The 26,631-nt window shown below is 40.2% G+C and overlaps 1 protein-coding gene across 1 annotated transcript in view; it reads right to left on the bottom strand.

Moving 5' to 3' along the window:
• Window positions 1-26,631, bottom strand: part of CNTNAP5 (contactin associated protein family member 5) — a 265,506-nt gene that overhangs the window by 122,386 nt on the left and 116,489 nt on the right. Inside the window, exons 4-8 of the mRNA XM_051623680.1 lie at window positions 25,723-25,870; window positions 16,725-16,928; window positions 14,228-14,412; window positions 10,822-10,965; window positions 232-496 (exon numbers count right to left, since the gene is read on the bottom strand). Coding sequence (XP_051479640.1) covers window positions 232-496; window positions 10,822-10,965; window positions 14,228-14,412; window positions 16,725-16,928; window positions 25,723-25,870 — 946 coding nt within the window. The remainder of the gene's footprint in view (window positions 1-231; window positions 497-10,821; window positions 10,966-14,227; window positions 14,413-16,724; window positions 16,929-25,722; window positions 25,871-26,631) is intronic.

The following is a 26,631-nucleotide window of genomic DNA, read 5'->3' as shown; positions in this document are numbered from 1 at the left end:
AGCATGACTTTAAACACACAGAGGCTGAGCTAATTGTCAAGTATGTTGAGTCTAGAGATCTCAGGATGTCTATTTTCCATGCTTAGACCTACTTCAAGCTGCACAGAGAAGTTCTAGTTCTGGAAAGGAAGAGAAAGTCTGAAGAGAAAGGAAGATTGGGTGCTTCCCTTCATCCTGTGGGGCTGGACCTTTGTATTTTAGAGAGGGACAGATAAGACTAAACAAAAGTACCTTCACTGATTTCCACCGGGTTCTTTGTCTCATTCTGAATAAGTAGAGTCAATCTCCCGCTATGAAGGTAAACCAAGAGAGGTCCTGAATTTTCAGACAATTCAGTGAACAGAAGCAAGCCATCTTTATTCCATGTTCGAAACTGGAAGCTGACTGACAAACCATCAATTTGAGGAGTGCCAGGTAGTAGCAAGTAGCTTCGACTGGCGCTGAGAAAGGTAATAGGAACAATTTGTGGTTCTGAGCAGGAAAAGGTCACATTCCCCTGCAAAAAATAAAAATCAAACAATCAACATCACAATTATTTTTTTTTTCAGTCATCTGAAAACCTTCATAGTTAAATAATCTCAGTGGATTTCTAATGGCCCTCAAGGCTGAAATATGGATTGTTACCCAAACAGAGATCTTTGGAACTCATTAGGAAAGGTATCTGTTCATTCTGGGAAAAAAATATGATTTCAAATTTTACTTTAACCTCAAGTGAAGGGGGGGAAGATCAAAAAACAAAGCCTCAGTTCTTAGAAGGATCTACATTTGTCCAGATGTTCCAAATCAAGACCATGCCTGGGTGTAGAAGGGCTCATTTGGTAGCCTAGACAGACAATCTCCATATGGCCACACCTGCAAAGTGTTTTCCCAGAACCTCCCATTTCAAGCTTAAGTTTAGCTTTATGTCAATAAAATCAAACTCATTTGGGTCTATGTTGACTGCAGAAACTGTTACTGAAGCATTAGCAAGTCCACTTGAACTATTATGTGCTGTGGGATGTGATACAGATGTCCTGTGTTGGCCCGCACAGAAATGACATTACAGAGGTGTGAACAAGATAAGCTGCAAGTGAAAAAACAAAGCATCCTCCAATGCACAGAGATCCACCCAAACATACTACACTTATTCTAAATATAAGTAAAAATGCAGCCATTCATGACAGTACTTGTTTTGCCCATTTATAGCAATGCTACATAACCTTAAAAGTAAAAACTGCCTCATCTACTTGAATCTAATACACAGAATAAATCATGAGGCATTTATCCTAGGTTTATTTGAAACATTCAATATATAACTTGTAGTAGCACTATTGGTTATGTTTTCTTTTACTCAGACTGACACAGCCCTGTGCTAGTTCAAATAATAAAAGCCCACTTAATAATAATAACAGAAATAATTAAAAAAATATATTCTGAAATAAAACTCAAAGAAAAAGTCACTTGAATTCAGTATTTACAGCAAGATGAAACAACAGTGAGATTTCCTGGTCAGTTCTAAGCCTCATGTCTTCTACAGGGTATTTTGAGGAATTATTAAAACATTAGATACACAGCAAGCGTGCTGAAATCCAACACCCTTTCAATGTTAAACTCAGTTGATCACTTCAGTCATCCAGCCCTAAAAATCAGTGGTAGCACATTCACTCAACTCAAAGCAGTCTGCAGAATCTGTACCAGTGGGCATTGCTGTAGTTTGTAGATAAACCAACCCCACCGTTTCGTTCAGCCGTTGCAGATTACCCAACCAGGTCATTCAAGCCATGTAAGAAAACCTTAACCATACATAAAGCCAGGGCACATTCAAGGAGTCACGTCTTCCAAAGCCACACCAGGAAGTTGTTGCAGCCAGTTTCCTTTGAACTAGGCTGCTTTGTAAAATACCAACTAGAATTTGATAAAAACATCAGAGTAAAAGGCTTTTTCCATGGCACCACTTCTCATCAGAGCTGGTACCTCACTTTAACAGGATAATTACAATAAGCAGCACTTGATGGATGTGTAGGAAGTTGCACAGTGCTTGGGGAATTCCTCTTTGAAATTAGACAGCTGAACTGCTATCTATCACTTTCAAATGTCTTTCTAGTCTTCATTCTAAAATGGAAAATAAATAAAGCACCAGATTGAGACCGAGTTATCACTGGTTGAAAAACCCTTGATAGATATAGATCAAGTTATTTACATATTCCCTGTCCTGTTAAGTGCAGAATACTACATACCTGATTTAGCAACAGCAAAAAGTATCTATGGGTATCTCATATTAGAATGAGTTTTGAGATATAATCCAAAGTTTATTCAAACCCACCTGAACATAACCAGATGGGAAGTAAAGTAGACATTTGCTCTCAACCTTTTAAAAGTTTCTACAACCTGCTGCATTTTGCCTACATAACAGATACCACAGGCTTTTTTCTGGTTGTTCTTGTTATGTTTCCACCTCCATTTTCAACCTAATTAATTACAAATTACACTAAACAAAGACAGTCATATGTGGTTACATAAACAAATATGGTTAGCTTTCTCTAGAAGATTTTGGAGGTCAGGACATTTAAAAAGTTGATGCCCAATTTTATTTGGCATTTTAGACATTTACACATTTAGACATTAGTGACTGACGTAACTCAACACAAAGTAGTAAGACATTTACAGATCTTATACATAAAACTGGGGCTTGGAGCAAAGTCCCAATGTTATGCAAGTCTGCACTCAAGTATCTCATTTGCTTCACTTCAACTGACTCACTTAGGAGCAAAAAACCTTCTTAAAGCAGCATTTCAGAGCAAAACCAAATTATGTAGATTATACACATGGGCAAGAGGTGTTGTCCTTACAGTGGTCTACACTGCCTACCTTCCTTGTGACAATAGGACAAACATTTGAAGAAGAAATACACAATGGTTACTTTGAAAAATGCTCATCAAGTGAAGCGGGAGAAGTTCCTATTACAAACACAGTTATATTTGACCTGAATGTTATTCTCAAATTATTTCAGCAGGTCTAAGCCAAAAAAGTAAACAGTTCCCCCTAAACCTGCATCTGATCAGGGGCCTTTGCTTTAATTGGCAGCAGCTCTGAAACTCTCCAGGGTACACGGAAGACTTCTGGCAGACACTTGATTTTATAATTGAACCCGGTTTAATGTAAAAGTAAAAGCTCATTGGCTAGGAAATGGGATAAGAAGAGTCTAATCTCTAGAGAAAATAAAGGAGATGCTCTGCTCTACCCAGCTGCTAGAAACTCCAGCTATCTTGTGACATTTGAGAATTCCATTGAGTCCATCATCTCCAGACTGATTAATGACACATTTAATAAGTGAAATCTTTCCAAAAGAGTTCTTACTGTTCTTCAAAGACAAACCTTCTGAACCTAGAAATGCAATAGAGGTATTTGCAATTTGTTCACCAGCTGGCACGGCACTTCTCTTAAGCCAAGTGTACAAGCACCCAGATTTCTGGAGGCAGAGTATAGTTGCAAAGACGGTTCTTCTTCAAGATGTTGAATGAACAGGTGACATCATATTAAAGCATTTTAAGGAAGAATAAGAGCCTTTCCTATTAAAAAGTGAATGGAAGAACTCCATTGCTGTGTTGGGTCTGTGTGATGGCTTTGATAGTGGGAGAGGACCCACACCAGTGACTCTGTAAGAAGGTGCTGGAAGCTCCCTCAGCTCCAAAGCCAGACCTGCCCCTCTCCAAGGCTGAGCCCATCAGCAATGGTGATAAGGCCTCTCTGGTTATCATATTTAAGCAGCAGAAACTGAAACTTATAAAACACCTTACAGGGAGAGGAGAGGGGGAGGCAAAAGTAGTACCTGAGCAGAGATACCAAGGTCAGTGACAAAGGAGGGGGTGGAGGTGGCAGGACAAAGATTCCCCTGCAGCTGATGGAGGAGCACGGTGCAGCAACCTGTGATGGACCATGGTGGAGCAGATGAGTATCTGCTGCCATGGAGGACCCCACACCAAGGGAGGTGACTGTTCCTGAAGAAGGCCATGACTCTGAGGGAAGCCTGTGCTGAAGCAACATTTTCCTGAATGACACCACCTGGTGGGAGGGACTCACGTCAGAGGAGTTATGAAGGATTCTCTCCCATGGGAGGGACCCCATGCTGGAGCAGGGGAAGAGTGTGAGGAGTCCATTCCCCTGAGGGGGAAGGAGCGGCATGTGACAAACTCACCACAATCCCCATTCCCATCCCCCTGCACCATTTGGAGGGAGGAGGTAGAAAAATTGGTAGCAAAGCAATTTGGGCTCGGGAAGAGGGAGGGAGTGGGGAAGGTGTGAGCCATAAACCTCATCCAAAACTGACTGGAGTCTTTCCAAGAACTTCTGCAGAACTTCAATAAAACCTGTATAAATTTAACTATTTCAGTCTTTTCTGGCCTTTCTTCATGCAGTATTAAGTACTGTTTAATCAAGATATAAGACTACTACAACACCACAGTTGGGGCAACTGGTGACCAATTTCTTATACATGCAATTTGCTCTCACACAATACTAAGAAAAAGTAGTATATATTTTGGAAATTATTCAAACTGATAGCTGAACTGAAACCCACCACATTTAGCCTACCAAAAGAAAAAAACTCAAGATCACTGCTGGAATAGGAAGAACAATAAATTAGTATTTCTGAGCTCTCATTCTACCTGTGGGTTAGAGCATCAAATGGGTAATTACTTTCCTCATTAATCACTCTATAGATACTATCCAAAAAAAAGGATATCTTGTTTTCTGCAGAGGATTACAAAGGAAGATTTCATATTACAGGTAAGGGGACTAAAATCCCAGGCATGTGTGAGATATGAATGTGAATAAACTGGTAAGAATATCTCCAGCTTGGAAACTAGAGGACTGTTTCTAGCTTTGAAGACACTGAGGTTGCAGACAAATTTGCAGAGAGAGTAGCAGAGGAAAAAGGTGACCTCTGCTGCAGTTTTAAAAGATAAGATGAAAAATTTTTACTCAACTCTGAGCAACTAGATTTTAAGAATAGGGGAGGTCCCTTCAAATTCTGTTTTTAAATTGACCGTCTCAAGCAGAAAAAATGTTAGGAGACCCTCATAGATTAAAAGTGCTTCTCAAATCAAGACATTGCTAAGCACTGAGTGAACAGCAAGTCAAAGTGAGATACCAACTCCAGCCTACCGACAGACTGGTGCAAACTGTCTTCAAACAGGATGAGGAAGCACTAAGACACATGGTGTCACTTGAGTTAGGACTAGTTAACTCAGCAAGCAACTAGTTCATCCAAAAAGCAGGGCTCATCATTTAATAGAAGTTCCTATAATTAGTGGTTTTCTCTGAAAAAATTTTATTACAGAAATCTGAAAGCTTTCCTGATCCAAGTTTCACTGAAACTAACATCACTGGGGTGATCATCATCCCTTTGATAAAGAACTGCCCTATCTTCACTCACTCTAGGTAACATGTATGTCAATAAGACTAATTGTTTATTACATTGAATTCAGTTTTTTACACTAAGATAACGTTTCTATGTGGAAAAAGTAGCATTTAACGAAACAGAAAGCTTTGAAAAACCTAAAACATTGTTATGGTGACAGAATCAGGGATGAGATGCTTGGCTATATATTGGATGTTCTTTATCTCAGATTTCTAAACTGACTATGTCACTCGACAGAAGTGAAAAAAAAGATTTTACCATTTTTATGCTCATAATAACAACATTATTTTTTTCATTATATGGTACAATAGCTAAGAGTAGCTGGCAAAAGATGGAAGCAAATAGAGCTAATTTGGAAAAAAACCCTTTACATAATTTCCCTCGGAGTGACAGAAAAAGGAAAAAAAGAAGACAGGAAGAAACACCAAAAAAATACAGACCACTTAATATCTTTCCTCCTTTGAACAAGCCAGCCTTTCAAATTCACCTTGCCAGAAGTGAATAAGGCAGATGTCTTAGATCAAACTTGTAAATTAGCATAATCCAGGCCCAGTTTTTGTTTCAGTTCAGGTTAAACTGATCTACAGCTTTTTATGTTTTATTACCTGGAATAAAACACAGAAGCAAAGAGATTTTGAAGCTGTTATTGTTATTATAATTATTATTATTAAAAAAAAAGCAGGGCCACAACTACCTTAAAATAGAAAAGCACAAAAAGAGTAAAATTTACCAGCCTTTTAAACTTTTTTTTCTTTATTACCATTTCCTCTTTTAAATTCCAGTCATCTCTGCATCATAGCACAGCACCAGCCTAAATGGTTTGTACGAACTGCACAGACTCCAGGCTCTTGACTGTGATGGGGTCAGCTTGCCCCTTTTAGTTATGCGAGGCAGCCAAGTACCAAGCAGTTCCCAGGGCCTTAGAAACTGGAATAAGACCTATAAAAGTATATTTAAGCCTTAACTTTACAGAAAATTACATTTTCTCCCATTTTCCTTATTCCCCACTAACTCCTATGACAATAATTAGTCATATTAGTCATCTCTCTTTCTCTCCCACAGGGACTAACAGCCTTATCACCTCCCGCCTTGAAACATCCTCCTCTGCTCAGCAGGTATTAACGACCCTATTCACTCAATTTGACTACCCAGATAATGTAATATATTAAACTCTGAACAACTGTTTCTAACTTGTAATTTGCCAAAGGCTGATGACTCTCAAAAAAACCTTGTTTGCTCAAAAACCTGTCATTTTTTTTTTTCTGCCTATGTCAACCAGTCTTACAAAAAAAATAATCATCTCCCTGAAAGACTTGCTTCACCTGTGGTCATCTCAGCTATCAAAAACCCAACACAAAGAAACTGTTACATCAAGAAAAGGCAAGTTAATTATTGCATCTACATGCTGGACTATATAGTCACACACTGAAAGCCTTCAGAATTGTAGACAAAGCCCACTGAAGTCAATGGGAAAAATGTCATTTAAATAGGCTTTATTTAAAGGCCTTGATTGAGGTGGCACACTTAATTTCTTTCAAAACAATCCTATTATACCATTCAGCAACAAAAAAATGGGACCTTAAAATGAATGCTAGATATATAGACTTTCTTACTATTCCACACTGCAGGTAGGGTGTGAAGGAAACACATATGAAGACCCAGAGAGCAGACAGAAAGACAGAAGAAACCACGAAAAGCTATTTTTACAGGAATCAAGTATGTCTGAAATCTGCCTTCTCTAAAGAGCAGCAAATTCAGTTCTTTTTTTAATGTACATATCTGACTCACACTTTCAATAAATAATTGCATGAAAAGTTTTTTTAATAAATTCAACTTAGTCACTAAATAGTTCCAACGTTTTTTTATTTATGACTTCTATAGTCTGATTACAGTGCAAAAAATAATGAAAATTTTCAAAAAAATAGGAAAAGATATATCTAACTCCTGGTTCTGCAAACCCTAGGAGAGATGCCTTCATGAATCCCCAGACAGATATTCACAGATATATCAGCACCTGCAATAGCATTTTGGTATAACAAGATGTTCATAGATAAGTAAATTCTTATCAAGATGAAGGTCTCTCAAATCAACTTAATAAACCACCATGTTTGGATTCTCTATAAAGGGAATGAATTATTAGTTTACATTCTCCTGTCACTAGGTGTCTTTCCTTGCTCTTTGATGCTGGCAATTGCTTATTTCCCTGAGGCACTGCAGTGATGCATTTACATGTCACCACATCCCATGCTGTGCTGAGTTGTCACTCCCAGATTAAACATGGCAGGCCAATAGGAGAATTCAAGCATGTCTCAGGGCTGACAATTTCTGCCTTACAAATATCCTGCCCTCCTCTCAAGTTAGTGCAGGGTTTGTTCTGCTAACTAAAAATATTAAGTCCAGTTCCTGTTAGCTGAAGGTAATGGCAAGGAAAGAGGGATAGGGTTTTACTCAATTTCAGTGAGTACATAGGGTGAAGCATTGAGAAGATGAAACACGGCATCTTTTCTTGAGACGGAAACATTGAGAAGATCAAACACTGCATCTTTTCATTACCTCTTCATTTTTCTTCTTCAGACAGCTTCTTGTTTTGGAATCACACATCAGTGACACATGAAAAGACTTAAGACCCTGGCCACAGGCCAAATTAGAGTAGTTCCTAAAGGTGCAGCCTTAATCTAGCAGTCGGTAAACACTGGTGGCCAAGACACTATAGCTATTTTCAGGATGCTATAGCTATTTTTCTTTCAACTACTCCCTCAGCCAGATGTATTTAGTAATTTTTAATGGATTTCTCTTCCTAGAACTTGTCCCACCTCCTCTCCTACATCTACATGCACTCTTAACAAGCACAAAATCTTTCAAATAGGATTTCACCATCCCAGATATCAACAGGTCAAATATCCTTTGGCAAAGGATAATTCCCATTCTGCTTCTTGTAAATGTGGCTCCTACTAGAATATTTTCCTGCCCCTAACTACTTGCCAAGGAAGCATGAGTAACTACTGTACAACTTCTCATAATGGGCAGCCTGCACTTCTTTTGTGCTGAGAAGACATCTAGTAAATAAGTCAGATCTTTAGATTATTATTTACAGAGGTTTCCCAAGGGTCCAGCCCCATGACCATGACAGTGCTAATTACAGAAATTTGACTTCTCATAAATTCTTACAATTAAAACCAGTAATCGCTTCAGAGAGCAAATAAAAGATCATCTACCATCTCACCACACTCAATGACCTAGAGGAGAAAAAAACCCACAGCAAAAAAAACACAAAACATGCCATCAGGGACAGAAGAGACCCCAGAGAGAAGACAGATAGCATGTTCAAATAGATAGGGGAACCACATAGAGAGGTTAAATATCAGGCCATATAAAAATGGAATTCTGAAAGCAAGTTCCAGTTCAAAGAGACAGGCTGCCTCGTTATCTTGAGATGCTCTCTCAGGGGGATTTATTGCAAGTCTGACAACTGCAAACAAGTTACAGAAAAGAATAGGTGGAATGATAATCATAGCCACCACCCCAGAGTACAATACATAGTACAGTACTTTGTTATTGACAACCTGTAGTTTCTTCCTCTGATTTTAAATGCAGCTGATTTGGGACCATTATTTATATGGATGAGGAACTACTTTATAAGAGGAAATCTATACCTCCAAAGCTGATGTGTCATTCTCCAGCTCATGTGAAAGATGTCAACAGAAAAAAACCCACAAAGTTGATGGATATGAAAAAGCAAGAGTTTGGCTCACTGTCAACATTCACAGAGCAACAGAGAATGAGGCAGAGACTGAGTGTTGAAGTCTGTCTCTGTTTTGGAGGCAAAACCTAATGTCTCTGAGCTTGAATGACTTTCCAATCCCAAACTGACCAGTTTGTCCTCCAATATCTTTTGGTAAGAGACAAAGGTATTTTGGGGACTAACTACAGAACCATGTCTGGTGATCTCCAGCTTGGAGGGAGGGGACACAAGTACACAACAAGTTACTGGAAGAAGTGTGACTCCAATTCCCTGCTGTATTTAATTACTCTTCTGTGCTGTTCCTTTAATTGCATTTCCACTCCAGGCAACCTTAAAAACTACAAAGTCATGAAGCAGAGAAGCTTGCAGCTCCCTGAGGATACAGATTGTTGCCTGAAAACCTCAATGAACTCTGAGTAAAAAGCATTTAGTGCAGAGGAAGTCTGGCAGGCAAAAGACTACATTTAGCAAGAACAAGTTATTTTAATTTGAGTAAGTAAATTGTTAAGGAGTGGGGAAGACTAAGAAGATGGGAGGAGATCAGCCTGTGAAAGCTGGAAGTACCTGAGAGTTGCTAGAGGAGATAAATAGCTGTGATAGAAAGGATACTGGAAAACAACAGACTTAAGGGGGCTGTTCCCTACAAAAGAATGTTCATTGAAGATTGAGGCACTGTGAGTGTGGCAACCTTTCCATGCATCTTTGTGTACACAAGTATCACAGACACAGTCCATAGCAACTCATACATCTTGCAAAATGCAGTACAGAAGACAGCTTTTGAAAACTATTGCATTAGAATCATCTCTTCTGTGAGGGAGATCAAAGGATGGGGGTACATCCCCTCTACCTTAAACTGACAAAAGGCACAGAATTCATAGACTCAATCTAGCATTGGCTGAATCAAGAATTGTGATAACAGAGTTTCATTGCTTGGGGCCATGCTATACCCAGACAATAACCTTCAGAGAAAAAGCACATTATAAAGTTTTTTCTTGTCCCCTTTAGGAAGGCCTTCCTATTACCTAGCTGACAAGACGACCAACCGTTTAATGACCTAAGAAGCAGATCAAGGATCTTTCCTCCCCTTAGAAAGTAAGCTGAGGGAAGAGCAATTTAACAAAGTTCATAAGATTTGTGCCTTAGAGTCCTCAGTCAGAGCAATCAAACTTGATGTTATTAAAGCAAAGTCCCTCAGTCCCAGGCTAAGGGAGCATCTGAGAGACAGTCTTGACTGCCAGAAACACAATGCAGGACTTCTCACCTATCACCTTTACATTTTCCATTTCCCTGTGGAATTTTGCTGCTACTATACTCTGCAGAAGTGACAAGGAATGGTTCAGAAAATAAGGTTTTGTGTGAGTTAACTAGGAAAAAAAACATTTCTATGACTTCTATTATGCAATCAAAAAGAAACATTTTCATCTTGGAAAAAGAAGTAAAAAAGCTTCTCCAAACAAATTCTAATACACCTGGGAAGTCAGAGAACTGCCTTAATTTGCACGTGTCTTTCAGTAAGTCTCACTACAGCAGCTGGCACCGGCTGACACTAGCCTCAGCAATATTATTTTAACAAGCTAATTATGCCCAAAGATATCCAAATCTGAACTCTAGCTATTCAGTGAAGCCAACAGCACCAGCAGTGTGGAAGTAAAGAAGGAAAACATACATTAATGTCTCTTACCACAGTATAGATCTGAGGTTTGCGCCTTTTTGCCAGGTCGATTATATTGACTCCGTTGTAATAAAGGTTCTCAATGCACCCATGGAAATTTTTCCTCTGAAAGGTTCCAGGTTTCCCCGGGACAGGAATCCCTCCAAAACTGAGCTTTTTGGAAAGAATAAGAACAATTTTTAGTTATTGCCCCAAAAACAAGAGGACAGAGCCCCACCCCACACAGCCAACTGGGATATTGTCCAAGTACCAAGTCACATTAACAGCGTCATCTCAGAGCATGAAGCAGGGCCTGGCTGCCCACCAGGGGAATCACAGGCCATACAGCATTACAGCTGCTGCAGAAATGCTGATGCTCCAGACAGCTCAATACTCTAGAAACAACTTTTAAGCACCTTGACACATCACCAACCTAGTATCACCAGCCCCCTACCCAGGACATCCAACTCAAAAGATAATGTACAAACGGTCTCCAAGCCACAGCACCCACTGGCCTGGAAGATGTGACCCAGCAGCAGACCACAGTGGCCAGGAACTGCCTAGCAATGGGGAAATTAACTCTTCCTGCCCACAGAGCCCTGGGTCTGCCTCCAAGCTGGACTCGCCCCTTTCCACCAAGAATGTGTCTGAAAAGTTCTGGTTTCAGCCAGTGGAGGGTGGTATGACACGAAAACTACCCGATTTGCACCCTGCAATACTTTCCCCTAAATTTTGGTGTGGTTTGGTCTTTATAATGCATGCACAGGGTATTTGGGACTGAGCAGTGTAATGGAGAAGTTCTGCAGGTTACACATTTAAATACAACTTCTGCTGGGCCGTTGCCTAAATACTGAAAGATGTTAGTATTGCACAGGTTGCAACTCATCACTTGATCTGGAGGCCTAAAAGCTCTAAGAGCCTAAGAAAATAAAGCTTCCAAAATCCTTGGAGCACAATTACTTTAGAATCCTAAGGGAAAATAAATAAATAGATAGATAAATAGATAAATGAAAAAGGGAATACAATGAAATAAAAAAAACCCAACAACTTCTAACAACCTTATTTTTCAGATGACAAAGCTCATTTCCAGTTAGGTTCACCAGCCATTGCTAAAAAGTCGTGCTGTTGGTACTGCTGCTTTTTTAGTCATTTGCCCAATCACAGCCAGAAACATTGAAAGTAATATAATGTAGATGAGAAGCCTGCAGTCACTAGACTTCAGAGCGCTTCCAGGGTATTGGGAGCTGTGCTGCAATTCTGCTGCATCCACTGCAGCAAGGGCAAGCACTGCTGCGTGGCACTGCTGACACTCTGACGGGTGCTGGAACCCAGTCAGCCTTAGTCCTCTGTCACAGCTCCTAACAGCTCGCATCTCATTATTACCAAAGTAAAGAGAAATTTAGGGGTTGTCACCACACTCCACCTAACAAGGTGGAATACATAAGCAAATGAAACCTCCCTGGATAACCTTGAAAGCACTTCTTTGAAAATAAGCCCTTAATGAACTTACACCTCAATCATATTAATTGATCACCTCAGAAAAATAAAGAGTGAACAGACTGCTACTTCAGATCACTTGCAGGTTTGTTATTGGCATGAGGGCTTGTGTTGGAAGCAATGCTTTTTCTCCAGGGAGAATCATTAGTTTTTCCTTAAAACACCAGACCTTCCCTCTTCCATGTTCTATTCTTTAAGTCTCCTGCTTAGGGATGCTGCACTGGGTTTCAAAAGCAGAAGAAAAATCAATATAAATTATACCACTGTATTATTAAGAAAAAGTTTTCCTTTGTGATTCGCAATAATTTTAATTATCAAACTAATGGTTTTATTACCCTCAGTAAGGCCTTTAATCCCTTAAGTGTGCTGAGATAAACTTTTAGTGGACTTTATTGCTCTAATGTTTGACTAAAAGATTGTCTGAACACAAATGGAAAACTAAGACACATTGTGTGAAAAACTAAGCACCAGGGGCCAGGACTGAGTGTCACAAAGGTCAGTGGTTATGCTGATTGTAGAACAGCAACTCTACAAAGCTTCCTGTTTTGGAATCTCTGGAAAAACATTCAGCGACTTACATTAGAGCTGGTGTTTTCCCTAATTGGCATCAACCTTGTAGCAGGAAGCAAGGAATTTTATTACTTTGAAATTAGGGAAGCTGATGAGTCAATTATTTGGCTTTTCTCAACTCCAGCTTAAAAGCAGTTACAGCTCTGGCCCTTGCTAGTTCAGCCTGAAGCTGTTCCAGAATCTCACTTCTGAAATGTGCCATCCCTACACTAAATGTTCTTGTGATTCAGTACAGCAGTGCAAGGGGGTGGATACCACTCTCTCCACCCTGCTTTATGAAATGCAAAGAAGGGAATTTCAGCTGGAACATAAGAGAAGCAAAGAGCAGGCATCTGCCACTGTCGAGCTGTCTGCTTTTGTCCCTTGGGTTCGCTGTGAAATGATCCTTTCCAGAGAAATGAATCTGAAGTGCAGAGGGGAAACTTGTGGTCTCTTAAGCAATAAACCATGCCAGCTGAACACATCCAGAGTGATGGCTCTGACTGTGCAAGCATGACCCTGTGCCTTGTGGGCTAGAGCAAGACTCAGTAGACAAGCATGTGGGGGATAAAAATGAACATGGGTAATTTGCACACAGGTGTGCATTGGTGGGGGAAAAGATGGGGAAATGCCTTGCATATATACATGATTATATAAAAGGCTTTTAAGGTATTTTTTAACAGCTATCAGCCATAAGCACTGAACCACCAAAGTAATATAAACTGGACTCTGCCACACCATGGCCTCATCACAGGGGAGCACACCAGCTTTGTTTTGTATGGACAGGCAGGATGTATCCTCTACTCAGTCGTTCCTTGGCTGAGCTGCACTGACTACCTAGACCAGGATGCTCTGCATCACAACCCCAGTTGTGAAAGGAGCTGAGTGAAACCTACTTGTCTTGACAGTTGTGCTCAGGGTCTTTTGTTCCTAGTGGAAAGACAATGGTCTTTTATCTGCTCATCTCTCTGTGGAGAGCTGTAATCTGAGCAAGTGGTGGCTGGACAGAGGTACAACTCAGAGCTGGTATCCCCATGGTCATGTCAATCAGATGCAGGGATGGTGTGCAATGATCCCATTAAAATCATATTGGAAATGATAACACAGTACCTCTCCCTACAGATAAGTGTCGCTACAAAGTGCCATACTTTGAGGTGTAAGCATAATTCAATGCACATTTGCCCAGAGACTGGCAATTTTCTGAGACTATCATATTTGCACTGACGTAACCTAAGTTTGTTAACTGTGCAAGATGTTCTCTGGGAAGGAAATATTAAATAAAGTGCTTTGTTGGAAAGAAACAGCTCATAGGGTAGTTAATTTCCATCACATTCATTTTATACCAATTCAGCCTTGTCTCTCAGGTTATAACATAAAGGTCTTCACACACCTCATAATCAATATCCAAGTGATCTGAATCCCCCTGTGTTCGGAAATGCTGGGTATGCTTGTCCACTGTGAAGTTCACTTGCTTGTTGAAGCGCTCTATGAGAACCGAGTGCCAGTGCTGATCATCCAGGAGGCTGCCCAGGGTGACAGAAGTGTGGCTGTTACTGAAGTGCAGGTTGGAATCTCCTGGAGGGGAAGAGACAGGCAGAAGACACCATTTACCTCCAGGCACTTAACTGAAGCATAAAAGCTCAAGGGGGAACCTGGAAGAATGCACCTAGATGCACACTGAAGCTCTGCCCATGAGAAACAGACCTTGACAAAGCTTGCCTTAGATTCTTTGGACTTCTTATTCATATACATATGCACACACACACACGTTTTTTCATCCTGAAATCCTTGCAATAAACCAGGAAATTTTTCCCAATGCTGCACACCACACCGCTGCACAGAAAAAATAGCTGCTCTGCCTGTGCCCTTCATTCCGCTGTGTATTCGGGGTCCTGGTGTTTCAAGAGCTCACTTTGGGCTGCACCAAAACCTCCTATCTATTTGCATTAACAGACCACTCTGGACACTTCAGTTTCAACTATGTGTTTTTCATCTTGTAAAAAGAAAATTGCACCTATTTCCAGGGGAAAAAGGCCACAAGTCAATGAAGCAAAAGGAGTGCAAGAATTTCTTTCAACTCAAAAAGATTCTTAAACCTGGTATAGATCTCCAAAAGTTTAGATTAAGAGGCATAAAAAAATTTAGTCCCTAACCCTGATGATTTCAAGCACTCTTCTGTTTTCCAGCTGGCTACACATACAAACACTTTAGAGCCTCTCAAAGAAAGGGAGTGTGTGTCCTTCTTTCTATCCCAGCAGAATGGACAGAACACACGCTCCAAAACTGTCAGGAAACATGCAAGCAGATTCAACACCAAAACCCTTGCCCATGACATATGAATGCACACAGAGGATTCCAAATGGCTAAAATCTGTATACATGGAGCTACTGCTGAAAGAGAAACCCTCTTATCTCAGACTATGTATTCACAACAGCGTCTCCCCTGGAAAAAGTAGCATATTTAACTATATTGTATTCTTATCCTAGTATGAAACATTTGAAAGAGGAGGACAAATCTATGATATCAAAGAATCCTACTTTTAGAGGCTTAGGAAGTAGCTACTTTGTCTAAGTAACATCCAAATAACCAATCAGAAAGATGCTGTATTATTATGTTTACTCTGTTATGAACTAATTAGAAAGAAGGAAAGAAATAAAGAAAATTTTAGTTGGGGACTACACAATTAATCAGCTTATGTAAAAATTAAATCCAAAAGTTGTGGAAAATTGCTACTGATATTTAAACCAAGCACAGTTAAGCATAAGCGGATAAATGCAGAAAGAATAATCTACAAATTCTGTTTTAGTATGTCCAGTTTGCTCCCACTAGTTTGCGATTTCTTTTAATTCCCTGAGTCATAAACAGGGGACTGAAATAGATACCCCAGATATACTTAACAGAGGGAGGGGTTTTAATTCAGCTTTCCACCTGGATGGGCTGCTAGGGCTTTCAGATGAAGCTTGACATTGCAATGCAGGCATGAAACTTCTGTCTAATTCAAACCCCTCAGCAGGAGAAATATGAGTCAGCCAGGACTTCTGAGGCCAGTGCCATGGGTCACCCACAGATGGAGCTAAAGAAGATTCTGTAGTAAGGCTGGGAAAGGGGTTATGATTGTTCATTCCTATTACAGTAGCTCCTGCCATTATCAAAGTGATTTAGTGTATTCAGCAGGAGAGAGCAAGCAGCTTTCTACAGAAAGAAATTAAGCCAGCCTTTCATCTGTCCAACATAATCACACAGTGATGGCATTTCAGATATTCAGTTTTCAACTGAAACCATCTTGAGAAGCAAAGCAATACAAGGGTGCACAATTTTTTCACCAGAATGTTTTCATTTAAATTCTGTATTCTCAGCTCATTTCTGATCACCAAATGGAAAAAAAAAAAAAAAAAAAGGACACAAGCCAAAACTAAATCTTCTGCACTCCAAATCAAGCTTCCTGGGAATGCTGTTCTTAAAAATATTAAAAATAAAAATGGAGGAAGAAGAAGAAGAAACAGAACACTTTTACTGTTTGCTTGTTGGTTTTTTGTGTTTTGTTTTTTTTTTAAATCACTGTTTGAAAGTGCCATGCAGGAAAGTTAAAACTTCAAACTTAGTCATTGAGCAGCTCAGCCTTGGTTGGCCCTTGTTAGAAGAGACAAGGTATCTTCTTGGCTCAGCTATCATGTCCTGCATGACATCAGTCAAGCCTATCCTCTTTCGCTTCCCCTCCCACCTTCTGTGACCAGTATTTAAGCTGTGAGCTGAGGCACACAGAATGTCTCATTGATCTCAGCTGGAGTTTCTAGACAGTGCCTAATATAAACAATAGATTTATAAAAGTAAACCAAGACAATCCTTGTTACAGTAATATGTGAACCAATCAACCCAATTACCCTTACCCAGGTTGATATGCAAGGAGAGCTTCCCTTTCTGTAGTTCCAAGGTAATGTAGTCTCCACGCTGCCCTTCTCCATGGAATAAGACTCCGTCCCCCTGCATGCTCTTGAACTTCAAGGAAACTACATCTTTGAATGTGCTCATTAGCTTCTGATTGAACCTGTAGAGGAGCGAACTTCTGCCATCGAAGTCTGCAATATCTGACTCTGGGAGAAAGAAGATGCCAAAATGAGGAAGAGGAACAATATTTTTTCAGGACCTTTCCAATTGTGACTTAGACTCATGTACTCTAAGAAGCCTACATCCACAGGACATACATGGAATTTGGTTAATCACATTTCACCATTTTCAATCCTCTCCCTCTGTCTGGGGAAAGGGAACACGAGGGTAAAACTACAGCTCCTCTGTACTTGTCCTCCTCTCTTTCATGCAAGACTGCTTTCTCACTCAACTGTTCAGAACAGAACAGGCGCCTTCCAACTAACTCAGTTCTCCAGAGCATCCCTATAAACATACCCAGGGTGTTATTCATTACTTTGAACACTTCAGCTCTCACTCCACTTTTTCTAGCTTCACAAGCATCTGTTGAGCTGTTTCTGCACGTCAGCCATGCCTGCATGCACCTTTGCATCCAAATAAACATCATCTTAGCTTCTGAAGGCTGGCTGCTTGTTTATGATGGGCATTTATCAACCATGTTTCTGCATGCAAATTGACTAGGCTGGCAGGAATTGTCAAATATCAATTCAAAAAGCTTTTGAAGGGATTTCATAGGAACTCAGCATCTAAACCGATTATACACCTTTGAAAATCCTATTAGAAACATATTTTTCCCTTCAGCCAGCCTCTAAAACCCAATCATTGTGATGGGAAACAAGCTTTCAATTCTTCAGCTACAATTGGAATGTCCTTTGGCAGCAGCAGCCTGCAGTACTCTCTTTGCTTTATAAAGTGGTGTTTTAAGCAGAAAGGATTTTCTTTTTTTGTTTTTCTTTGTGTTGTTGTTAATATATATATACATATAACCAGAACATTTCAGGTAGCTTAAATACTGTTAACTAATACAGTGTACTTAAACACATCTCCTTGTAAATAAGAAATCTGTAGACTGGTATTTCCCATTGTTAAGAAAAATATTAAAAATTAAGAAAAACAGAATGAAAAATCTAAATAACAGTTTATTAAACTACTTAACTACTGGGATACACGCATAAAGACAGGGGATAACCTCATAGTAACCAATAAGAGCATAAACTATCCTTGCTTGCAAACCACATTTTAATGATACTACAAAGTATCAGTTTTCAATTTTCTTCTAAAAAATAATTGTAAGGCCTATAGGAAAACCAATCAAGACTTCCAGGTCAGCAACTGCACTGCGAATAAAGTTGGTGATTTAAGTCACCTAAGCTCCCTTGAGAGTTATTCTATTCCATTGAGCTTTCATTGTAGTTTCATTTGCTCCTCTTTAGAAACAATACAGGTTGGGATTTTCCTCCCCTTTTTTCTCTTTTAAACTGCACCAAGATTTAAAGAAGTTTGTAATTAAAAACTATTATAAGCTCAGAAAATAAAAGACCTGTTAATGATTTGTTACCATGGAAACTACCATCGATAACTTCTGCAGGTATGAGAGTGTGTACATTTACCAACTTGCAGACAGCTCAAAATTTAAATTTTATGCAAAATTCTGTCCCTCCAAAGCTGATTCCATTTCAAATCATAAGGCAAAAGACTATTTCTCATAAGAATAACAGTACAAAGAAATTCAACCCTGGAAAAAAAATCACTCTGAAATAAACCAAAAACCATCTTATCTGTGATGTCAGAATTATAGCATGTTGTTTAGCATCATACCTGGAACAGCTGCTAGTTTAGCAAGTATCATGAATAGAAAAGTATTCACGTCATCTGCTTTTACTGTTTTTTTAAATTCTGAATTAGGTGTTCAGCAAAAGTTCCTTCAGAATTGCTGCTTCCTCTCTATTGACACCTTGACTGTCAGTTCCAGAAAGGGAATTAAATTCATAGCTTAGTTCTTATGAATTTCCCCCAGCTACACGAAATGTTTACATTTGTTTAAAATAAATTGCAAGTGTATCGCAAAAATAATTTCATTTTAACACAGACAGGAATTAGGAAATAGCTTCTAAAGAAGTTAGTCTTTGATTTCCAGTGCATTTTCCTCCTAGCTTTAAGAAACAAAGATCTTGTAACAGTAATAGAAGACCAATTCAACATTGCCATAATAGCAGCCCTTTTTCCTTCTTAAGATTCAAGCCTTCATCTAATCTGAATTCACAATTTAGTCCCTGTTCTTAACTCTCCACAAAGCCAAAGCATAACACACAATCTCTTGAAGAGCTCTCCCACTGACATTTACAGAGAGTAACACAAAGGAAAACCTGTCTCTGAAAAGTTCTGCTTCACTAATTATCGGTTGAGAGTACACTGGCCAATAAACAGCCCTGAACAAAATGGGAATATGTCAAATAAATGCTAACACTGGCAGCCAAAAGTCATTAGTGGCAGTTTGCATGACAACAAATCGTTGGCTTCCTCTTAAAACTGAAAGATACAGCACAATTCTAACACAGTCATCCCAGACAACCAGCCTGTTTGCCTAGTGTTTATTTAGTCCATGTATGTCCATAGTGCACTTGCAGCAACAGAAAAAAGATTAAAAATGTTTCAAGTCTCAGAAAACCTGTAGGAAAACAAGCTAAAACAAAACATGGCAACTCATCAAAAGTTAGAACAGGCAAAAGACGCTTTCTTTATGTTATTCTCTACTAACAATTCAAACAGATGCTTCTGCTGTAAGGATACACTTACTCCTGCTCACAGGTGAAGAAGTTACCATAAAATAGAAAATATTCATCGAGCTTCTCTGAAATTAAGTGGAGGTTCTGGCCCCAATGGTGCTGGTTACCTCATTCCATTTGAATTTCCTTTCCTAATATAGATCCAAATATCAAAGTTACTTGGGGCTGAGTAGAAACACAGGCAGTTAAAGGTGGATTACCAGTTTAATTCAGCTCTTTTTAAAATGTAGTCATTTTAAAGTGTGACCATGGGGCTCAAACTGTGGGACCAGCCACACTGGGAAGAGTCAGGCTGGGAGCGACATGATACCATGGATCAATCTGCTTCTGGCAGTAAAGAGGATATACATTCATACTTATAAAGAACTTTCCAAAGTTATTCCAAAATGCAAAATATTCTCTAGGAACAGTTGCAAACTGGGACAGAAAGTTTTTATCTTGTATAAATGAACAGAAGTTTTAACTCCCTGCAAGTGGGAGGAGGACTGTTCCTGGTCTGAACAGATGTCTCTCCTGGCCAGCCAGGACTTACTGTCTTGATTGACTCTAAAGCCATCTGACTTCCCTCTCCCTACCCCTCTCAGATATGCAATCCAAGGGGTGAGTGTGGCTGAGCACCTTGAAGGTGACTGTCCTGCTATGAAGTTTTATCCCTGTCACAAATCTATGTCTGCCTCTTGGTAAGCAATCCTTCAGGTTATCATCTTATACATCTGGTTACAAACACTATTGGTCAACAACCATGAGACATTAGGTGATTCTCTACAATGTGTTCTTTTCTATCTGATAGGAAGACAAAGGAGAGGATGGAGGAGGTGACAAAAAAAAAAAGGGGGGGGGGGTGGGGAGGAAGAGAGAGAAAAAAAGATACAGTAAAAATATTATTTAATCAAAAAAGCACAATATCAGACCATATTCCCTGGAGCAACATCAGCAAAAAAGAATAAATTAGGAGTCCTGAACTGCAAATGAAGAACTCAGGTGTCGAAAGCAGAAGATACCCAGTCTCTCTCACCCCTTATCCTTGTTTCTCCTGTGGTTTCCCAGCCTATTAACAGCACATATGCCTGATTCTGCTGATGCATTTTGGGCTGTTAACCAGTTATAGAATATGAACAGCATCTTCAATGTAGCTATAAATCTTATCCTATAAAAGCAATTGTGTCAGCACATTTTTTTCCTGTACTAAGCTAACAAGACTTTTCCCAAGTATAAAGATATACCCGTTCCCCCTTCACTGCCCCCAGCATCCAAAGTAATTGGTTTGCCATTTGTCTGAACTCATCCTCTGTGGCAGCTCTGGTTATCTGTTACAATCACACTGCTTCTGAAGTCATTGCTGCAAAGGGAAAGCAAGAGCTTACACATGCCTCTGTGTTGAAATTTCCATTTAACTAACCATAAATCCTTCTCTGAACAGAAAACAACAACATACTTTTTTTCAGATCAAGATCATCTAATTCATAGAATCATAGAATGTCTTGGGGTTGGAAGGAGCTTCTAAAGGTCATCTAGTCCAACCCCCCTACAATAAGCAGCGACATCTCCAACTAGAACAGATTACTCAGTGCCACATCTAGCCTGACCTTGGATGTCTCCAGGGATGGGGCTTTCACCACCCCTCTAGGCATCCCTTTCCAGTGATCCACCACCCTCATATTAGAGACTGTTTTCCTAACATCCAGCTGAAATCCACCCTTTCCTAGCTTAAAACCATTACCCCTTGTCCTGTCGTTACATGCCCTAGTGAACAGGTCTTCCCCAGCCTTCTTATAATATTCCTTTCAGGTATTGGAAGGTCACTATTAGGTCCCCCCACAGTCTTCTTCAGGCTGAAAAACCCCAGCTCCCTCAGCCTGTCTTCATAAGGGAGGTGCTCCAGCCCTCTGATCATTTTCATTGCCCTCCTCTGGACACACTCCCACAAATCCATGCCTTTCTTGTGTTGTGAGCTCCAGAGTTGGACACGGTACTCCAGGTGAGGTTTCACCACGGCAGAGTACAGGGGCAGAATCACCTCTCTTGGTCTGCTGGCCACAATTCTTTTGATGCAGCCCAGGATGCAGTTGGCCCTCCAAGCTGCAATTACACATTGGTGGCTCACTCCCAGCTTTTCATCCACTAGTACCCCCAGGTCTTTTTCCACAGAGCTGCTCTCTAGCATGTCTTCCCCCAGCCTGTATTCATATCTCTGGCTGCCCTGGCCCAGGTGCATGACCCTGCACTTGGACTTGTTGAACCTTATGAGGTTCATCTGGGTCCACTTCTCCAGCTTGTCCAGGTTCCTCTGGATGACATCCCATCCCTCTGGCATATTGACTGTACCACCCAGCTTGGTGTCATCAGAAAACTTGCTGAGGGTGCTCTCAATACTTCTGTGAGGATGAGAAAGGCTCTTAAAGGGAATTGCAAATAAATGTAATAATTTTCATTTAAATGCATGCTTTCTGTGTAAGAATGTAAACATCATTAGCAAGTGTCATCTGTGAATTCCAGCTGATTTGATGGCCTTGGAGTGCTTTGTTGCACAGGAACTTCATTCTATATGGGACAGGGTCAAGCACCCTCAAGTGTCTGAAACAGCTTTGCAGTTAAAAATGTTTTTGTGTTCCAAAGAAACATGTAAACTGGCAGCCAAAGAAGGGGTGGAAAAAAAGATTTCTTGTTTGACAGGTAAGTTCTAGGGAATAAATTCCTAGTAATTTATTTTTAGCAGGAGTAATAAACAGCAAGTGCCATTCCACAGCATAGTGAAATTGTATGTTAAATTAGCCACTTTGGCACCCACTGCATGTGGCAGTTAATCTCTAATGAGATTCTACCATATTTTTCGTAACTGTGTCCAGGCAGTGTTTGGTGACCTGCAAGACCCAATGCCTTCCACACGCCTCCTACTAATTAGTCATGGTTGAAAGCTGCATTTGCCAAAAGTTTGCACAACATTATGTTCCTAGGACATCTTCAGCAGACAACAGTGCACAGCACAGCCACACTCCAAAAATGGGAGGTCAGAGCCTTGTGCTGGCACAGGAGTGTCATGTCCACCAAACTGCCATCACAAAAGTGCTTAAGCAGCAGCAAAGCCACAAACTCTCTTGCAGCTGTCATCTTCTGATCAAATATGCAAGATTAAAAAGGAACTGATGTGAGCAGAGACCATCAAAGGAACCACAGGCTATTTTGCACACCCTGGTGTATCACAGCTAGGTACTCAGCTGCACGCTTGGCAGTAGTCCCAGGGTTTTAACAGATGTGCAGCAGCACATGAAATTCAGATGGCCTAAGCTGTCAGGGTCCTCAGACATTTTGTTTCAGCCAACCAATGAATGCTGCCACTCACACAAAAAGGATCTTCAGTTTGCCTGTAAATAAAATCTTTACTTCCACAGTTTTCTGCCCCAGATATCAATATAAAGCAACTGTTTTCAGATCAGGTGCCAGGCTTCAGGGGCAGCATTTCCCTGAAGGATGGAATGGACTGTCAGCAGGGTCCCACATCATCTGAATTTCAATGTTCTTTTTGCAGTAGGCTAAGAGGGTAGAAATGACCCCACAGTCATACATGTACATTTGTGCAGGATTTGGTACATCTGTGTTACCCATGCTCACATTCTCTTTTTATCTTCTATTGCAGGACTGGATCCAAAGCTAAAATGCTGATGGAAATCCTTCCTTCAACTTCAGTGGAATTAAGATCAAATATTCTGGGTTTGTTTACCTATACAATTCTTTAAGTCATTCAAACAGCATAAAGAGGATTGGGCATAACTGGGAATTAAGTTCTCACAGATTAGTTTTTACCAGCTGAAGCTTTTAGTACAGGTAGGCGATTATAATGCTGCTCCTACTCCCAACTTCACATCCCTCTCTCATATACACACAGACACCTGTAGGAAGGGTCTGTCTCTTAAAGCTGGTGCACATTTGAGCCATTTGTTTTTCTTTTAGCTTTGTTTCCCTCCTGACTTGTCCAGCTGCCTGTCTCTAGTGATTTTGTCCTGTTGTTTGTGGGTTTTTAAACTTTTTTTCAAATTACTAACATATTTTGTGTGTCAGAATTGAACACAGTGGACGAGTCTGCATGCTGCTAAACATCACAAAACACAGTTATGTAGTAGTACAGCAGCTCAAGATCTTCTGCAGAGATTCTGTCAGTAAACCAGCAAAGATAACACTTCATAAAGGCCAGACATCTTTCGTATAGTGCTGGAGCACCTGGGCTAGGAGTAGCCAAGATTATGAAACTATATAAGTAAGACTTGTAGACAGGTATTGCTTGGCATCTGCAATTTGCCAGAGAGAAATTTGAACAGCCCATTTATATAAATGGAATGAATATTTCATCACTCTGTAAAACATGTATGAGTCCTTTTATTTCTTTTCTAGCATACTTCTAACTCATGCCTTAATCCTGCACGACCATTTTTATTTCCTTTAACTGCAGGGTACAGGACAAAGATGAAGACTTAAATGTTATCAGCACAAGGAAACTCAACCCACAAGTCACTCTGAAGTCTTCTTCATATCATAGGAGATATAACAATTATCTGACATGAAAGTAGTGCCCCTATAGTATTTCATGTGAAGTATCACCAAAACACATTCAACTACAAAAGTTTCAGCCTTCAGTTCCAGTTCTATTTGTTGCATGGCTCTTTGGACTGCAATCTTCACTGCAGAGGTTTGGTCATCATTAACAGAAGACAGCTCTTTGAAAAAATATGAGATAGCTGCTTTGGAATAATGTCATCAAGGTCAGTTGGTTTTGATTTACACATTTCAGTTTCCAGGTCCATTGGTAGGGCTGGAAAAGGTGTCTAGCCCTATTTACTATCCATCCAGAGCAGAGTGTTGCAGGTTTGTACTTAAATGAATGATAGTCCACAGCGCAAGGGCATCAAAGTAGGTGGAGAAGCAGCATTGAAAAAAAGCTGAATGGAGCTTTTAGATCTACACACTGACCATAACAAGGACCTTCCTGTGAAATCAAATTATTCAGTCCTAAGACCTGAGTGTAGTGATGAGGTCACTGAGTTTTCTGGAGTTGGCTCTCTGTTCAATGGGGAACTGTGAATCATAAGGGTAAAGACTCTTTGCTCTTTGATTCTGCACAGATAAATTTAAGTCTCCCAGATAGGGGATTTTCCACTTTTTATCTTACAACTCATTTCTTGCAACCAACAGGAGCAGATTAGGATCTATTCTAAATGTAGAGATGTACAAGTACAGTAGTTCATACTTGCTGGTGACTTGTGCTACACCACATTGGATTTACTGGTAAAATGCTGTTGATCCCCTGAACTCTGCCAAGCAAAATCTCACCTCTCTCCAGCATCGTCTCAAGTCACACTTGTTAATTTCAGAAATAAACCCACAGCCACTTGAGAAACAAATACCAGACTTGTGTTTCCTCATTTGTGGACTTCTTTTTCTTTTGTGCCTGGGAGCAACACTGGTCCTTTTTCTTCACATTGACACTCTTCCATGATGACAGGTCATACACCTGCAGCAGTACACCAGATACAGATGAAATGCCCCAGGCAACAATGTTTATATGCTGCTCCAAAGCGCAGGTGACAAAGTGCCGCAGACCATATTTTTGAGAATCATCACCACATGTTATGACAACGATTGCCAAAGGAAACACCCATGAAAAACAGATAAAGCAGCAGACAAGTTCTCTGCACTCTGGAGCTATAAAGTCATCTCTCTTAAATAGAAATACTAGCTGCACAATCCACAGCACTTTCTCCAACAACTAGTTAAGTTGCATTAAAGAAAAAACAAACTGAAAACAACCAAACAAAAAACCAACAACACACAAACCACAAGCCAACAAAACTATTTAAGAAAGAAGTGGTACTTTTCCTAAACAAAGCCCTAAAGGATTTGAAGCAGCTCTGTGCCATCCATGAGGACGGGAGGTCTGCATCTGGCTGCCTTGCATTCACAAGAAGCAGAAAATAATTCTGTGGTGAGCTCAGAAAGCTTCACCAGCTGCATTAGATGGGCCAGCGCATCCTCAAGCAGAAGGGTTAGAACAACTACTGAAAAACTAAATGATGGCTATGTATTTCACATTATATTTTAAGTCACAGAACTTGTGCTGGACCCTTCCCACAGCACTGACAGCACCAACAAAAAGCTTGTTGAGAAAATGTGAGTAGCTACTTACTATAGGAGCAGCCGAAGACCTCAACTCTCAGTCCTACCCGTCCACTGACATTCCACTTCAGAGGGACGAAGCGCAAGAAGCGGGCTTTCATGGAGTGCAGAAGTTTGTGATGAACGACACTGTCAGCGTTGCTGTTCCCTGTGAAAACCTGGAAGAACAGAGAGCCTTGGTGAGACATTTAGCACAGAGACATGAAAGCTCAACTCAGAATTAAGGATATGTGTACTTCCACTCCTTTTCCTGATTCTCTGTCTCACATATTAAAATTATTTAAATTGATTGTCAAGTTTTTCTTTTCAGTGCTGTGTCTCTTGTAGAGGGAAAGGAGGGAGACAGGACCACACAGCACACCTGAGAAGGGTGGGTGAATGTATACAAGGATTTTAAAAAGCAGTTTGTAGGTGAGGATGTTACAGAAGATACTGTATAATTTCTCCAGAGGATATTCCAGTGCACCACAATACTCCATCGGCCCCTAACATACCCACAAGACCCTTCAGCACAGTGAAGGATGGGGGGCCCAGTTTAGCCTTTGGTGCACTCAGGGTAGTAGAAAATGGTGGTTACAAGGTACTGAGGCTGGCCAGAGCCTAGGAAGACTAACAGGAAAATGTACATCCAGATACACCAAGGAAAAAAGCAACACACAGGAATTGATGAAAGCTTGAGTCAGTACACAGGAGAGTCAGCATTTCAACTGTGTTTGCACCCAAGAGAGTTAAAGCCTGCAAACAAAATGGATTTAACTTTTTTCTTGCCTTTTTGACTAATTGCCTGCAACCGCAAGCCAAAACTAATGGCCTGCTCAGAAATATCACCCAACAAGAGGAAATTCTCTCATGGATGAAGAATGACTGCAAGATTTCAAAGACAGACCTTAAAACAAGTACGCAAGCTCTGATTCTGCCT

Source organism: Apus apus, chromosome 6 (assembly GCF_020740795.1).
Source record: "Apus apus isolate bApuApu2 chromosome 6, bApuApu2.pri.cur, whole genome shotgun sequence".
Taxonomy (NCBI): Eukaryota; Metazoa; Chordata; class Aves; order Apodiformes; family Apodidae; genus Apus; species Apus apus.
The sequence above is the reverse complement of the archived record's forward strand: the minus strand, read 5'-3'. Positions and strand labels throughout refer to the sequence as shown.